Source organism: Neocloeon triangulifer, unplaced genomic scaffold (assembly GCF_031216515.1).
Source record: "Neocloeon triangulifer isolate White Clay Creek 2 clone unplaced genomic scaffold, ASM3121651v1 ptg000001l, whole genome shotgun sequence".
Lineage (NCBI taxonomy): Eukaryota > Metazoa > Arthropoda > Insecta > Ephemeroptera > Baetidae > Neocloeon > Neocloeon triangulifer.
The window spans coordinates 4808155-4825859 of NW_026775544.1; the positions used below are offsets into that span (position 1 = coordinate 4808155).

At 35.8% G+C, this 17705-nt stretch overlaps 2 protein-coding genes across 2 annotated transcripts in view; both read left to right on the forward strand.

Annotated features, from left to right (window-relative positions):
• LOC132194807 (SH2 domain-containing protein 4B-like) overlaps window positions 1-17659 on the forward strand; it is a 31325-nt gene extending 13666 nt beyond the window's left edge. Inside the window, exons 2-9 of the mRNA XM_059616317.1 lie at window positions 14819-15034; window positions 15494-15653; window positions 15748-15985; window positions 16045-16204; window positions 16581-16746; window positions 16806-16957; window positions 17017-17214; window positions 17448-17659. Of these exons, the coding sequence (XP_059472300.1) occupies window positions 14842-15034; window positions 15494-15653; window positions 15748-15985; window positions 16045-16204; window positions 16581-16746; window positions 16806-16957; window positions 17017-17214; window positions 17448-17575 (1395 nt within the window). The 5' untranslated portion in view covers window positions 14819-14841 and the 3' untranslated portion in view covers window positions 17576-17659. The remainder of the gene's footprint in view (window positions 1-14818; window positions 15035-15493; window positions 15654-15747; window positions 15986-16044; window positions 16205-16580; window positions 16747-16805; window positions 16958-17016; window positions 17215-17447) is intronic.
• LOC132192859 (uncharacterized abhydrolase domain-containing protein DDB_G0269086-like) lies at window positions 1336-14833 on the forward strand. Its single transcript, XM_059613040.1, has 2 exons — window positions 1336-2544; window positions 14819-14833. Exons 1-2 carry the CDS (start codon window positions 1336-1338, stop codon window positions 14831-14833), a joined length of 1224 nt encoding a protein of 407 aa, XP_059469023.1.
• Window positions 17660-17705: the final 46 nt, after the last annotated feature.

Here is a 17705-nt window from a genome sequence, read left to right on the forward strand (position 1 = left end):
TTATTATTACCTTTCACCTGCCTGCTCGAGAGAGCCTCGGCGATCGCAAGCAAAGTCAGTCTTGCACATGCACTCGCCGAGGCAGTGGTGTTGCTAAGTACTCAATAAAAGTATCCAAACAGAATCAGCGCCTTTTTGTGAGTTCGAATCATAACAGACTTTTTGGTGGCAGCGGTGGGATTCTAGGGTGTCAACGCTCGAGAGCTAACCCTGAAGAGAATCCTAAAGATCGTCTCGAACCACAGATTGTGCCTGTAACTCAGCGAAGGTAACCTGAGTTGTTTGGAGTACTTTTGGTACACAAGAGGAAGTGTGCAAAGTGGAGACAACGCTCGAGGGCTATCTCCGTGCAACACCTGCGTGTGCAAGTTAGTTTCCACGAACTGAGTTATAGATCGTGTTGAAGCGTGAACTCCGTGCTGAAGGAGTTTGGGTCGTGCAACTAGAAGACCGAGATCCTCGGCCACATCAATTCCCAATCGCAACTGAAGGATGTTCATCATCTCATCTGCCGAACAAGTTTGTTAGCAAGAGTCGCCTGAAGATCGAGGTCAAAGGTACCGGTGCTACATGCTGTTCGTTTTCTCCATACTCGTTCCGTAAGCAAACATTGACAATATGAATTTTGAGACAAATATATCTAAGGAAGAAAAGGCGCGCAAAAAGCTGCAGGCGCTCCTTAGAGCCAAAGCGCGCCATAAATCTGAGGAACTGGACGTAACAGAATTTTACGATGAAGCTGATGAGCTTGATATAGTTTCGAAGATAATGCATTTTGAAACCGAGGAACACGCTACTTTGTCCGTAGCGATCCGGAGGCGAGCGGTGCAGGCAGCGATCCGGATGCGAGCGGTGCAGGCAGCTCTCGAAGGAAAGGAACTGACCTTCTACGTTGAAGAGCGAGAGGGAAGAGTTATTCTTCATTTCGAGACCACAGAGAGAGAAGATTCTGAAGATAATTACACTCTCTCCCAGAGTGCAAATCAAGACCGAGAAACAACAAAGGCTGCACGAATAGAAACTGCGAGACAGAACAGAGCTGCAAAGAGAGCTCGCAGAGCAGCGCGCAAGGAGACGCAGACGACTTCTGAACGAGAGGCTGCAGCACGAGAGGCTGCTGCGCGAAAAGCTGCTGCGCAAGAGGCTGCTACTCGAAGGGCTGCTGCACAAGAGGCAGCTGTACGAGAGGCGGCTGCGCGAGAGGCGGCTGCGAGAGAGGCTGCTGCGCAAGAAGTGGCTGCGCGAAAGGCTGCTGCGCGACAGGCGGCTGCGAAAGAGGCTGCTGCGCGAGTTGCTGCTGCTCGAGAGGCAGCTGAGCGAATAGAAGCAGAGTCCATGGCAGTCCTACGGGAGATTTATGATAGGCGACACGCTGCTGCGCGAGAGGCTGCTGAAGCAGCTGCACGAGAGGCGGCTGCGCGAGAGGAGGCAGCGCGAAAGGAGGCTGCACGAGAGGAGGCTGCGCGAAAGGCTGCTGCGCGACAGGCGGCTGCGAAAGAGGCTGCTGCTGCCCGAGCGGTAGCTGAGCGAATAGAAGCTGAGTCCATGGCAGTCCTACGGGAGATTTATGATAGGCGAAACGCTGCTGCGCGAGAGGCTGCTGAACACAAGGCAGCTGCGCGAGAGGCGGCTGCGCGAGAGGAAGCTGAGGTGCGTCATGCGGCTGCGCGAAAGGAAGCTGAGGCGCGTGAAGCTGCTGCGACTCGTGAGGCTGCTGCGGCTGCGGCTCGAGAAGCTGCGCCTACAATGGTACAGAAGCCTGATGAACACTTGAAGCCTGCCAAGTATGAGAAGAGGGAAAAGGATGAGGCGGCCGCTGCGTGTGAAGAGGTAGTCAGCATAAAGAAAAGGGTATGGAAAAGGAAAAAGGCAAGCAGACAGAAAAAAGTAAGCAAGAAAAATGTTAAGTGTCACCTTTCTAAATACGAGCAAGAGCCTGAAGAGGTGCAGCGAGAGCCAGAGGTTCTGTACAAACTAGAGGTGCAAAAAGAGCCAGAGGTTTGTGATGAGATAAAGTCAAAAGAAGAGTCTGAGGCTCGCAACGAGCTGGAAGAGAAAGGAGAGCCTATAACGCAGCTCGTGGCGAAAGAAATTCCAAAGTTTCGAGACAAGCCTGCCGAACGAGAGAAGCCTGAGGCGCTAGAGGAGCTAAATACAAGAAAGACGATCAACGACCCTAGTGTACTTCTGTGTAGCAAAAGTGCAGCTGTTGTGCTGCAAGATGTTCCGGAAGGGACACCTGAAATGCTGCAAAAACCAGCAAACGGCGACCAGTTTGTGGCGTTCAAAGATTCTGTGCAGATCAAAGAGCCCGTGATATTTGACAAAGCCAATGTCTTCAACGAGTTTCTTCAATCCGACGAACCTGTTTCTTCCAGAGTGTCACCTGATGCGTCCAACAAATCTGAGGTGTTCGACGAACCTGGCTCACCAGTGAGCGAAAATCCCGAAGTGAGTGACGAAATCAAATTATATGAACATTCCCGAATTGACAAACAAAAGTCTGCAGAGCTTAACAAAATACCTGCATCTGTTCTTGATGTAGTAAGTGAGAAATCTAAAAGCTTTGATTTTATTTCTTTTGCCGATACAAATATGTTAGCATGTGAAAACGAGAGAGGCTATGAGAATGTGTTAAGTCAAATTTTTGATACATTGATTGACAAATATTACTATTCTCCTGGTAGAAAGTTAGGGAAACTATTTACTGGTAAAGACAATGAAATGAGTGTTTCCGAAAGTGACCTTGCAAAACGCATACGCCGACAATTCAAAAATCCATCTAGCCGGCCTCCGCAATGGCGAATTAAATAACAATCAGTGGCTGACTGTGAACTGTGGTAAAAATGAAAAGAGAAAGTGAAATTTGCATACCTCCACCCCCTGACCGAAAACCGAAAATACTTCTCTCTGCGTCAAGTCATATCAAGTCAACTCGAAATACGACTGAGTTTTAAGTTATCAAACTAACTTATGCATAATAACAATAGTGGTGAAAAAGTCGAGTGTTCGGTGCTCGTTAAGCAAAATTTATGTTGCGTGTGCCTTTTTTTTCCAAAAACCAATTTGCCGATCCTAAATTACGGTGCGATACTTGCAAAGCTTGTGAAAATTATATGTAGTGCGCACTTCCAACAACCACCCGCATTTATTTACGTATTCTTGCCATTCTCCTGTATCCTATTCCCAGCCTGTACCAATACCAAGAATGAATATTCTATTTCAATTCCAAAAACAATCCACTCTTAAAATCTTCTCTTTACTCAGTTTTATATTCTTAAATTTTTCTTTTTTATATGCACTCTGAATGAAATGATATTATTGATTGTTTTAAAGAATTTAAACATTGGTTTTGGGATGTAATTAATTTTACTCGATATGCGTTATACCTTTCAAGTTTTTTTATCTTGATATTCGTTCGCTATTTTGTTCACTATTTAAACCCTTTTTAGACATTATTAGTTATTACCTCTTGTTATTTCTATTTTATTATCCGACCTAGAAATTTTTCTGAATTAAAAAAAAAAAAAAAAAAAAAAAAAAAATCCTATTTCAGCTTTAGAATACTAAAAAATTCCGATTTTTCACACTTAATTAAAACCTACTGTAACCATATACCATCAAGAATTAACTGCAAACTTACAATGTTTTGACTTTAAAATGACATATCCCTTTCGTTATTCCTAAATTGCATGACTCAAAAATCATCTGGGTTAATTTCTTAATAAAAATTTAATTTCCTAAGTGACCGCTGATGCTACACCTACCGCTACCTAAACTGTAAAAAAAAAAAAAAAGTATTATATGTATTGTTTCTTTATATAATATTGTTCATTTAAATTGTACTAATATTGGATTTCTTTAATTTTTCCTGTGAAAATTCTATTGATTGTAATCGTTTGTGCAATAATAGAAAGAATATAATTAACGGAAATTAACGGAACTCATATTTAGTAGAGCTGAATTCCATCTTCGAAAGTCTGAGGACAGACTTTCATCTTGCGCGTGGGGTGTTATATCGGGACCGGTTCCGTTACCTTTATTATATTATCTCTTATTGCACTAACTGCATTATTCTATATTTATTGATTTCTTTATCAATAAAGAGACCAAGCCTATTTACTATTAATTACCGATCCGGCCAGGTTTCCCCAATCTATATGCAAATAGGCCTAGAGCCATTTGAAAGTACCTCGGTTTATCAAAATACCAAAGCCCTCTCTATTACTTGTTGTTCATTTAGTGTTCCTATTATTATTATTACCTTTCACCTGCCTGCTCGAGAGAGCCTCGGCGATCGCAAGCAAAGTCAGTCTTGCACATGCACTCGCCGAGGCAGTGGTGTTGCTAAGTACTCAATAAAAGTATCCAAACAGAATCAGCGCCTTTTTGTGAGTTCGAATCATAACAACGTTATAAAAAGTAGCAAATCATTGTTATTCATTTGAATCAATTTTTCTGTAGAAGAAAAATACAATTCAGTCAAATTTGAATATTATCTATTTCTGAAACAATCATCTTTAATTTTTTTTTTAATTTACCGTAGAAATTTTATTTTCTATAATCTTCTATCAATTTTTCATAACATTCATTACATTAAATCAGTTATTTAAGATTAAAACATATTATGATGTTGCGATATTTTTAAATAAATTTCGGCATTTCATTGCGCGCACATTAAAGAAAATATATTCGAATTATGGTTTAATTTATAACCACAACAGAATTGCGATCTATCATCCCAATAAAAAAGCTCGATAATATTTCTACTGAGTTGTAGGAGTTAGATTAATTCTTATCAAAAAAAGTTGATTATTGTTCGAAATGAATGTTGTGAATAATGAAACATCAAATTCTGTATAATCAGTTATTATCAAGTGAAATTAATTTGATTTTGGTAAGAAAATTACTAATAAAAAATGAAAATAAAAATTCATGTTTTCCAACTTATTGAATTTTATTTCAATTTAATACAGGAAAAACGCGAAAATTTGTTCAAGTTTACCAAGGAATCGAACTTCACTAAAGAAATTAAAATGTACTCAATACATTATTCTATTGTTATATTTTAAATATTATTTCAAGACGAATTTTTTCCTTTTTGGTAACAATTTTTTTCCAGAGAGATATCAATAAATCCGGCGAACAATGGGATCCATTTATCAACTGACGAGATAACGAACTGTGAGCATCTGCCGAATTCTCCTTTCTGGGAAAAGTGTTGCCGTTACACACGCAGTATGCGAATCCATTACATATCTTTTGTCTTCGATCTCGAGAAAAAATCACTGCTTCGAGGCTGCGGAATCCCATTGTCCGGCGAGAGCAGGGAACGGTTTGGATGCATGTAATTATTTCAAGAATAAGAAAAATAATAAAGAATCTGGGAGGAAAAAAGTGTTGCGCGGCGCCACGTCGGCAGCCGCGGCTGGGAAAAGGCATGGCTGGCGACAGAACGGCTTATTGCTCATGCCCATGTCTTTGTTAGGATGTGCCTTGAATCCAAATGGAACACAATCGATGTGACTCACAAAAGTAGTGAGAAACAATGAGAAACGCTTGCATTATACCACAGTCGTCCTGCAGTTACACAATCGCTTGGATTTGTCGCCACCTCGAGTAGAGGAAAAGGAAATTGCACTTTCGTTCTTGGGTGCACCGAAGAGCGCACGGAAGTGTGACTTGTTTGTTACGTGACACTTCCGACAGAAATCGCATGTCTCCGTCTGCAATTTTTGACACTTTCAAGCTTGAAATCCGGCTCGAAACAACTTTCCTTGTTGATTAGAAAACAAATTTTTCATTTTTATCTATGTCTGCCTATGTTAACCATCTGTAGTTTTTAACTACAATTTAATATATAAATAATCTATTCTGTATATTCTGTAATATGTATGTCAAACTCATTGAAAAAATTTGATTAAAATAAACATATAACTAAATATAAGTTTAAATAAAAGAAATTTTAAATAACATGATAAAATAAATTAAAACGGCAAAAAAATGTAAAATTAGGTTATTTAAAATATATATTTCAAGTAATTATTAAATTATATTTTTAAAAATAAAATTTTTTAAATTTTAAAGTAATTTTTTTAAGGTCTTGTCTTTGAAAACCGTGTCTCGCGCTGATCCGAAAAATTCACATTCCTCTGCTGCACCGACCATATACAATATTTATTTTCTCACCCGCGAAGTTGAGAATGAGAGAATCGCCTGCTGCTGATGTGTACCTGCCGCGAGAGAACACAAAAGCTGCAAAACGTTAATTCCCATGGCAAATACAAAAACGAGTTTTTTGCTCTTACGCGCGGCATTCAAGGTTGTACACAAGTCACACATATCGCCGACCGACGACGATTATGCGCCCGAGTCGCGCCGCTCTGCCTAATAAGTTGTGCCGATGTCACTTTTGCACGCAGGGAAAGATTGAGATTATGAAATCGAGTGGAGAGGAAGTGGCATGCATAATTGGCAGACACAGCTTTCATGTCGGAAAGGTTCTTGGAAGCAGTGATCGCGCTAATATTGTTAAATTATGACATATTGCCCACGCCAAAAAGAAGTGAGCAAGTTTTTTTTAAATAACTCGACCTGAAGTTGTCTTTATCTATTTTTTGTAACCTATCAAAAAATGAAGTTTATTTGTTCGTAGATTTTAAGACTGTTTAAAAATTTGCGAAAAATGCGAAAATAAGCAAGCAAAAATGGTCTGCTTTTAACAGGGGAGTTTGAAAAGAATTTTGGTTTTATGCTACAAAACAACGGTTAAATTCCAGATCACCACTAATTTAGGCCAATTTTAGTCGATTAAAACTTAAAATATATTATTCTGCATAAACAGAAAAATAACTGCGTGGTTTTGTAAAAAAAAACTGAATATTTTGTTGTTTTGAATTAAATTGATATATTTGGGATATAAAAAATGGAATTACTTGTACATTTTTTATTATAATTGTGAAACATTGCCATTTTTCTTAATTATTTAGATTTACTCTAACTTTAAAATGGGAAAAAAACTGAAATTATAATGTCCTTCTTGTATGGTGTGCTTTTTTAAATATGTTTTGCATTTTTGCAAATAATTAGTTACATTTTTCTTTGCTCTGATCCGATGTTTTATCATCAGTAAGAGCAGTTGCTGTCAATACCTCTTGTAAAAAGATCAAAATGCAGATTATACGGCTGGTTTGAGTGCCTGATTAAGTAACTCGCGTTCTCCAGCGTAGGCAAAAAACGTAATCCATGTTCGCGCAGCAGATAAATCGGTGGGCCAATCTGATTATACAAACGGCAGCAAAAAGAAAAGTGCCTTTGTTTGTCGGCAGCAGCAGCTCGAAATCAATTAAGGCGCATTAAACCGACGGCGCTCCCTTTAAGTCCTTTTTTTATCAAAATAAAACCAAAAGGGAGAGGCGCCGTTGAGACTATTGTTTTTTTTTTAATTGTTATGGTGCAGCTTCGAATGTCACAAAATTCATTTCCCCATTTATTTTATTATTTGCCCGAATTCTGGCGATTGTCACGCGCGTCAAATCTGCAGATGACATCACGCGAAAGTGACGCAAAAGTATTTTTTGTTACTTCCAGCTTACAATTAGAAACCAGCTGTCTAATTGCCGTGGAGAAATGCAGCGATTCGGATCCGTGTGAATTTTTCGGACGCCTAATGGAAATTCTTAAATATGATTTATTATACACTTTTCGCGTTGCAATTTATTAGAGGCATCCACTTGGTCGTTGGAGCGTACCGAGTGTGAAGCCAACAGCTGACCCGCAAACCTAATGAACAAAAACGTAAAAAGAGCAGCAGTTCCGTTATGCCGGCGAAGAAGTGCGTGTGTGTGATTTTCAGATTTATTGCCTTTGGACTTGCTTGTACTTTTTTAATGATTTAGCATGCAACGAGAATTGAGAAAGTAGATCGAGCTTAAAATACATCACACAGATTAGGAATAAAAAAGTCGCAAGACCGGATTTTGTTTCGCACATTTTTCTTTGCCGGCATTAGAAAACGCGATTCCTACATCTGCAAATAAATTATTATTATTTTTTTTTATCAAAGATGCGATCTTGACCTTTAAATTTTCTAACGTGACCCGCGTGATTTTTTCTTAACATGGTCTTATTATTTATTGATTATTAATATACTTGATCAGCTGTTATTAACATATATGTTAATGTTTCATAATTTTAAAAAGGTTAATTCTGGGTTAATTAATAAATGAATATATTTGAAAAATTATTTAATTATATTTTATGTTAAAAATATGTTTAAATGACGATAAATAAATGATAGCTAAATAACCAAAATTAATATTATTACCCATTATTACAAATATTTTTGGGAGATTCACATTTCAGATGCTATGATTACCATCAAATCCCAACGAAGCATGTAAATATCCCCCATTTTGACGATCAAAACTTAATTTAGTGTCGCCATTACATAAAATTTTGACAGGAAATCGTGCAATCTTAATTACTTAAGCACCACAGTCTCCTTTCTTTGACGGATATTTCAAATAGTTTCATCCGCAGTGCCTTGTGCGTATCAACTTCTCTCCTTTTCACTCTCTAATAATTGATTTAGATCTCATTGACGTTCGCTGATGCGTAAAACGCATACTGATCAGGGTATGTGCGGGAGGAAATCGCAATTGAATGGAAAACACACGTGGCACTCGTCGCTATTCCGAAAGACAAGCACACTCCACTGTCGGCGGAAGTGCAGTGACGCACTTACTAAGTTGTGAAAATATTTGAGAATAATTTTTTCTTCAGTGTTATAAGAACACACGTGCCGTCAGATGATTGCTGATAAAGTCATTCACTTCTCTTTTTGTTTGTTTCTCACTCATTAGCATTTTCTTGCGTTTAACCAAATAACCGCAAATCACCTTGACGGGCACTTATCATAATTGTATAATTATCGAGTCTGGCTGATCTAATTGTAAGCGAGGTGTATAATTTCAACAATTATATAGCTTCGGAGAAAATCGACTGAATTTTTATATTATTATTAATTTATAACAAATTTATGAAAACTGTGTATTATTCTTGTGGTATTATTGTGATTAGCCTTTTTATAACCAATGGAGATCTGGGGTAAAAAACTGAAAGCGAGGAAAATTTATCATAGATTGTTCCGAGGCAATTATTAATTGAAAGAAAGATGGACTTTCTTAATTGTGTGCTAAAATTCGCACATACATATATATATATTTTCCATTCTTAACAATTAATGGTCCGCGAGGTGAGACGTGTACCATCTCGAGAGAAAGCAACTTGTGATGAATGCACTCGCGGCGCCTTCTGTCTGCCGGCAAAGGTCAAGTCTTTCGGGCCGTTATTTTCAGGTCATACCTTCGACGTACTGAATAACCGCGTCACCATGCAGTTTTACGCAGAGTGTGTCAATCTTACATTACCTGAAAGCAGCCTGAAAGTTTATTCCGAATTCCAAATGTCTTTATAGAAATGACTGCATATAATGTAAATTTCCAGATCCATACCAATTCTCAATTTAAATTTCTTACCAACTTTGGTGAGAGTTATTTTATTTTAATTTTATGAAGACAAAAAATTAGGTAAAACAATTTCATTTTCATATTATATCCAAATTCAAGGTAAAAACCAGAAGTTAAAATCTGTATATGCACTTTTATCATAATGATATTTATTAAAAAAAAAATAAGATTTACGTTAAGAAAATACAAACGACATAATTGAACAATTATTCAAAATTTAACAAATGACCTTTATCGTATATAATGGCAAAAAAAAAATGATTTAGTAATGACGTTACCAAGAATTATCTCTGCTGGTCTCATTAAAAAAAATATAAATATAAATCTATAGATTTTAATTTAATTCAAAAAGTTAAATCAACAATTGCATTGACATTTTAACAATATTGTAAATTAGGAAAGGAATATCTCACCTATAAGCTTTAAATTTAATAGATGTTCTAAATTATTAATTTAATTATTTATGAAACTAATGCTAAGAAAATAATTATTACATACCCAAAGTCTTAATCTTTAAACTTTGAAAATCATAAACTCCTTTATTTTCCTTCTACAATCTTTGGACTTTCAACCTGCCACCTACTTTTTATTTCATCCAATGTCAGCAAAAATTAAAAAATTTGATTACTATACATTTTCTTTTTCATTATCCTGTTTGTATTCTTTAAGTCCAAAGTCTATTATACCCCTTCTGTTTTTGACTCTTAAAGCACTCAAAGCAATCTTCATTAAGAATTTTCCCACAGTACAAAGCCTAAAATAATTTGTTTATTGGACGCCGTTGCGTGGCATTTCTCAATTTGTTTGTAAACACTTAATTCCTCAGTCATGTCTGAAATATTAGTATATTTCAAAAGTATAGAATAATGTGTGAATGGACGCGCGCCAGAGGAAGCTGATTGAAGTCGGTCGTGCACTTTCTGCGAGCGCGTGTGTGTTAATTAAACCCAGAACGAAAAAGATGGTGCAATAAATTAGCAATTAAAAGACCGCAACATAGCCGTTGTTTTCAACTTGACCGTGGCCCTTGCAAGTAGGACTTGCGTTGATAAATTATGCATTTCTCTCTGCTCTTGTACACAACCGCGAAATAAATAGAATTTTAAAATCAGGCAACTCGTTTCGAAATAAGCCTGTTTAAAAGTAAATATTCCATTTCGTAATTTCATTTTTCTTAACAAAGCAGGGAAATCCCAAAATGATATTAATGTGGAAAACTGCTTTTCCATGTTGATTTTTGTACTCAAGCGATTAATATAAATAAAAACAAATTTGTTAAGAAGAATGAAAAGGCCCTTTTCTAAATTTTTATGGGCTAATCTTCATTTTGATAATTATTTAAGAAAAATATTGTTTATTGCACTGAAAAAAAATCAATTTTATCAACAAGGAAAAACTCCATGAACGTCTCTTCTTCACTGAAATAAATGAGAGAATTGGAACTTGAAAAAATAATTATAAAATGTTTTTTGCCAAAGGGCAAGAGTGGAAAATATTTCCTTCTAAATAAGCAAAGTCCTTTCACCTCTCTTTCTCTGGCATATTTGCACACACTTACATTAGCTACACTCGAGTTGTATGTATATAAAAAAAAAAACATGATATATGGCACATCCAAGTCACGAATTTGATGTCTGATCCTGAATGCAACTCGATATCGCTCAGTTGGCGCTCGTTGCAAAAAGGATTTTCAATTATTGTACAGAATTCACACTTTCTATACAAACGAATATTTCTTTTGTGGAAATAGAAATTCACTGGAATGCCCCACGATTAATAAGATAAAGTTCCTGGCGCAGGGCGTGATCTTGAATTATTACTTTCTCCACCGCTCAGAGCAGAATAATAATGCACCGAATAACTCACATTGACATTTCCAGCTTCAACTTGGCGCCAATTAATGGAAGAAAAATAAATGACTCTGAGTGAAATGGAGTCTGACTGTGAGGAAGAAAGCACCTCTCGTCTAATGTTTATATTCACGACCCAGTTACATTTTATTTTACGACCTTGCTCTTCAATCCAATGATCGGTCAATTAACGTCCTTTTTCTTCTTCCCAGCTCGACATTTATATACTTTTCAATTTCCCTTTCAAAGTTCCAGAGTAGGTCGCCGAGTGCATTGAATTTATTTTGCAACGTTATCGGTTTATGCTTTTCCTTATAAAGATGGAGTTTCATATTTATATATTGATTGTGTGCACTCATTGTCTGCCCCTCTGCGCGGTCGGTGTGTGGAAAGTAAAACCATGAGCTCATGATTGAGCATATTTCAAAACCGCACAACCACCCGCACGATTTGCAACTTGTTGGCTATGCAGAGCAGATTATAATCGTGATCAAGCGTAAAGTGCAAACTGAAAGTTGAAATGGTACCATGTGGGATGTAGACTGCTTGTAAAATGTTTGTTCAAAAAGGGGCTTTTCCCTCTCTCTGACTGTAAAATGAAGTTTTGCAAAAGTTCTACCCTCTCTTTCACATGCTTAAAAAAAAAACGACTTCATCGTGGTAATTTTTTTTTATCATTATGAATTTTAATCAATAAAAATCCTTGGAACCTTAAATTTTACAAATAAGTTCACTTAAGTACTTATTTTTGTAACAATTCTGTAATAATGTTAAGTTATATATCACACATTTTTTCATGTATGAGTAGAATAAACAACAATATATAATATATCAAAGACACACAATACAATGACACAAACTATATCTGATTGGATTCTTATGTTTTGTGGTAATCCTTTTCAACTTTCTCTTTACTTGGGGGTAAAATTTATAAATTTTTTGTTTAAATAAAATATTTGAAATATATTTTTTTTTCCAACAATATTAATAATTTTAAATGTAAAAATAAGATAAATTGTAATATTAAAATATTAACTTTAAGAAGTAAAAGATTTTAAAATTTGACATCAAATTGAAATAATGTATTAAATATATTTTTAAAAATAAATAAATAATTAATAAATAAATAAATAATAAATAATAAAATAATTGTTGTAGCATATTGTATTAACATTTGAGTTAGATTTATTTGCATTTATCTAGGAGAAGCTTTTGTTGAAGTCAAATCAAGACCTGATTTTTGCATGTTGTTGCACTCTGGAGTCTTTTACATTGGTCTTCGCTAAAATTTTCACCGCATTTTTTTAATACAGATTGTGCAATTTTGAGTTGTAACTTAGAATTACCTTGTGTATGTGTACAGTTCACATACGTGGGAGGAATAAATGTATTTAAAGATATTGAAAATTCAGTATAAATAATTTTGTTCAATGACTTACTTTAAATAGTTATGTCAGATTTTCACTTTGCCCTCGGCACTTGGTCTCAAAATTATTTGTTATTTAAAAATTTTCCCTGAAAATTTCCAGCAATCTTTCAGCAATAAGTTAAATTTGTTCCTGTGTAAGCTCACTTTATAGCGCTTTGAGGAGATGTGATACAGCGAATATAGTCTCTTTTTCCACATTGTGGTAGGCTCCAGTTCGTTCTTGGTGTTTATCGCAAAAAGTATTAAAAGAGAGAGAGAGAGACGCGCCACCTTAACCTCATTTTTCTCGCGTGCTAATTGATTTATCATCTTTCTCTCTTGTTGGTTTTTTATTTCACGGCTTGCTGTGTTTACAATGGAGAGAAGGATAGATAGCAGCGTCCGGCTTTTCCGAGAAACCAGTCTGCGGCATGATTATCGCCGTGTTCCTTCCTTTTTATTGCATCCATCGCTATGACTTTTTATAAACATATGTGCGAGCGAAGCGCCGCGAGCGAAGCGCATCGTGTGATTATTACTATTGCATTTGTGGCGGTGCATTCGTCCATTGGCACACATTCTCTCTCTTACTATCCGCTTTTCTCTCATTTTAATACCAAATATATAGCCGAGGGCATTGCTTTAAAAAAATTTATTAATTTCTACAATTTCCTGCCTGGGGAAAAGTATATTTGAATTTTGAATTGTCTTCAAAATTCATTCTAACGATGCATCTTTGGGAATTGATGCCATTTCTGATTCATAATAATTGTGTTAGACAAATATCCCCTTTTAATGATATTTTAGGATTTTATTGCAAATGGGATTAAAATTTTTAATCTTTTTCAACGATTTCACTTGCGACTTATTTTTCCAAAATTAACGCTTGAAAATTACTTATAAATTATTTTTTGAACACAATATCATCGCCATAGAAATATCCCTCTGTTTAATTTTAGATAGATTTTCTGGATGATTCACACAAAACTCACATTCAGTGATAAAATTCGAGAGGCCACTCTGATGTTTTAGTGACTCAGTTGATTAAATCCTGCTATAAAAGTATACAATTGAAGTTTGCACCTTCAGAATCCACACACGTAAATAATTATGTTTGCGTAAACTCATTTTTGATCACCTCGACCGCCTTATTCTAGTTTTTGCGCAAACACAATCCGTCTGCACTATTAAAGCAGAACGCGTCATGGTAAATTTAAACACATAAAGTGCGAGATCTCGCTTGGCCTGCACAGACTGCTCTAGTGCTCCAAAAAGCTAGGCTAGTTTTATTTGATTTTGCTTTATTTTGTATCACAAGGTGTGTAAATATTTTAAAAATGCGAAAAACTAAAAATCTCAATCAATTTAATTATCTTAAAATTATAATCTATAATTGAACACAGAGTACGAAAACTGATAACTTAAAAATTAATTGGTATTTTATTGGTTTTTTAGATTATGACTAAAATGATAGTGATTTTATACAATATTCTTTTTATATAATATTTATGCGTTTTTCATTCCCGCGAAATTTTTAACTCAAAATCTTTAATTTTTATTTGTATGATTATCTCATTGTATCTCAATACAAGCAGGGATTGCGTTTTGATAAAATAATAATAGTAATAAATAAATAAATAAATAATAAAACTAATCTGTAATGATCTTTACTTATAGTGGAAAATTTAAATTAAAAAGATACAATTTAAAGTTTTATTTCGCGACGTCTTATCATATGCAGTATAATATCAGATCTTAAAACATCTGCATCATTTCCGATAAAAAAGAGAGAAATTGATTCTGGGAAACTGAATTGTAGCATACGTTGAGCTTATGCCATCGGACAAAACCTGATTTGCGACAAAGGAACGCATCCAGTTAGGACAAACACAGCTATGCACTTCCGCATTAATCGCCACGGCTTTTTTGCATCGCGCGTCACACTTCCCTGCCCTCCCAAGCTAGAATTTTCTTTACTTTTTTTCTAGTGTTTTGTAATAAAGGCATTGTTTTTCTCTTCTGTTGTGCAGATTGGTGAGGCTTAAGGTAAAAGATGCTGCAGCAAATCTTGAAGGACTTGTGGGTGGACCCCGAGTTGCTGGCGCGGCTTGACGATGACCAAAAGCAGCAGCTCTTCTGCAGGATGCGAGAGGAGCAGGTGCGCCGCTGGAAGATTTGGGATGACGAGCAGGCAAAACTTGAGAAGGAGGGTAAACGAGCGCCACCCCCAAGAAAAAACCCTAAAAGTGAGTTGAGAATATTAAAGAAAAGTATCAATATGGAAAACAAATTTATTGATGATAAAGTTAAACTTAAATTTAAAAAGTTTATTAAATAATAATTTTATTAAATTATTTTAATTTGAATATTTAAAATTTTACGATCATATAATTATATTTTTTAATATTATATCTTTATTAGTTTGATGGATGTGTTTTAAGTTTTTAATGATGCAAGAAAATTTTCTTTGTTATTTCTTACCAACTGGTAAAATTAAATGTGATGTTAATTAATTAATTTGTAGTTATTTCGGGAAACGGCATTGATTATCTGGAAATGTCATTATTGTTGTTTTGTATTAATTCTCATAAAAAACTGAAAAATATTTCATTCTAATCAAATTTATTTAATCAGAAATAATATAGAGTGAAACGGGAGTGAAATAATAAGACAAAATCCAACAACGTTGTTCATGATTTTTATAGAGGAAAAGAAAAAGGTGCAATTTCTGACGAGCAACGATGGTGAGCCCTGGGTGTGGGTGATGGGCGAGCACAAGGATGACAAGAGCATTGAGCAAATCTTGGAAGAGGAGGCGCGCGAAAAGGCCATTATGCAGGCCAAGAAAGAAGCGGAAGAGCTCAGGTACCTTTTCATATCCACTCTTCTCCCTCTCGTGTATCACTTCTTCAAATGAGCCGCTGTTTTTCTAACACAAGAAATTTGATATCTCTCTCAGGAAAACCATCGAGGCAGAACTTTTGATCGACGAAGACTCGTGGAAGCCCGAGCCGAAGATCAGCAACAACAGACCAAAGGTTGCGCTCGACATTTACAACTCGGCTGAGGAGATCAAGGAGTCGCTGAACTTTAAAAAGCAGGCGCCCAACAACATGAGCCACACCAAACACATCATCACCCACTTCCAGCCTGACAAGGGCAGGGAGATTTTGCAGGAGCTGAAACTCAACAACAAGGTAATATTTGTTTATAAAATTTAATTTGAAATTAATTCATTTTCTGAACAAAAAATTAGCCAAATCAAGGAGTGGCGATGCGAGTGGCTCAGTGGGAGAACAGATTGATGGAGGAGAGATCCACTCAGATCTTCCAGACTCTGCAAAAGCAAAAGCAGGAGCTCCACGAGGAAGCTGAGGAAGTGAGCAAAAAAGAAGAGGAATTGTGGAGGGAGCAAGGTGAGATAATATTTTATCATTAAAATTAATTCAGTTTATTATGACAATTAATTGTAAAAAATTATTTTCTTATAAAACATTGCTGGATTTTTTTAGATAAAAATTAAACCTTTTTTTATTCAATCTCAGTTTTATCTTAAACAATTTCTGTCAAAAAGAATATCCATTTGATCAGCTTAATAGAATAATTTATTATTATTTTTTTTTTTTTTTAATTTCATAACATGAACACAGAGTATAAAATTAAGCCAGAAAAAAGGAATTGAATTAAAAATCAAGTTTAATGTCATCTTAATCAGTTTTATCTATTTAATATTTTAAAATTTGATTAGTAAATTTTTAATATAATTATTATTAATTATATTTCCATATTCAGAGAGAAAAGCAAAAGAGGCTGAGCAGCAAATTCGCGAGATTGCTCGTCGAGCAAGAGAGGAGCACAGAAGGACGTCCGTCCTCATGGACTCGACTCCCCCACCCTCCCCTGAGAAGAAAGTAGCCCCAGCAATTACCACCCCCAAACCCATTCTTGATGCCAACACGTAATAATTTATTGAAATTTCACAACTTTCATAAAAATTACAAATAAATTAATTTGCAGAAGCAATTATTCTACTCCAAACCAGACGGAGAACAGCATTGATCTCAGACCGCCGAACAAAGAGGCCATTTACGAGTGGTTCCACAAGTCGGAAGTGCAACGCAAGGCCGGAATTGATCCAAGCACAAATAAACTGGCAGCTTGGTTCCATGGTTGGTTGAATTTACTTGAAGTGACGCTTTTTGCTCACAATTTTTTGTTTGAATAAAAGGACTGATTACTCGCCAAGATGCTGAAGCTCTGCTGAAAAACGAGCAGATCGGCTCCTTTGTGGTTCGAGTCTCCGAGAAAATCTGGGGCTATGCCATAAGTCTGAAGGAAGAGGACAGGTGCAAGCACTACCTGGTGGACGCCTCAAATGGACACTACCAATTCCCTGGGGCTAATCAGTTAGAGCACAAAACTCTAGGTAAATTTGAAAATAAAATATAAATTACAAAAATGAAATACAACAAAATATTTTAGCCGTCTTATATTTTTAGATAATTTTTGTTAATCAAAATAACAACAAATTTCAAATATTTTTAAACAAAAAACTGAAGAATAATTAATTGATTAAAAAAAATGTATTTGTTTCATTTTTTTAATTTAATCCCTGAATAAACTTATCAATGACCAACACATTTTCTTATTCCATTTTAGGCGATCTTGTGTCATACCATAGCTGGGAGCCAATCACGGTCAATGGAAAGGAAATTTTGAAAAAACCCTGCCCTTGGCAAAAACCGCCTGAAATCTTCTCTAGCGTTCTGCCTTCTCAGAAGTCCTAGTTTAAGTGAAGATCCTTGTACCACATGGATTGATAAATATTTTTCTGTACTTTGTAAGCTTAGCTGTGTAGATCAATAAGAAAGTTGGTATTTTTTTAGCCTTTCTATTTGCTGAGTCCTTCACGTTCTC

What these genes read in the sequence shown, in the direction of transcription:
- LOC132192859 (XM_059613040.1), top strand. Translation starts at nt 1,336, where the DNA reads ATGGCAGTCCTACGGGAGATTTATGATAGGCGACACGCTGCTGCGCGA.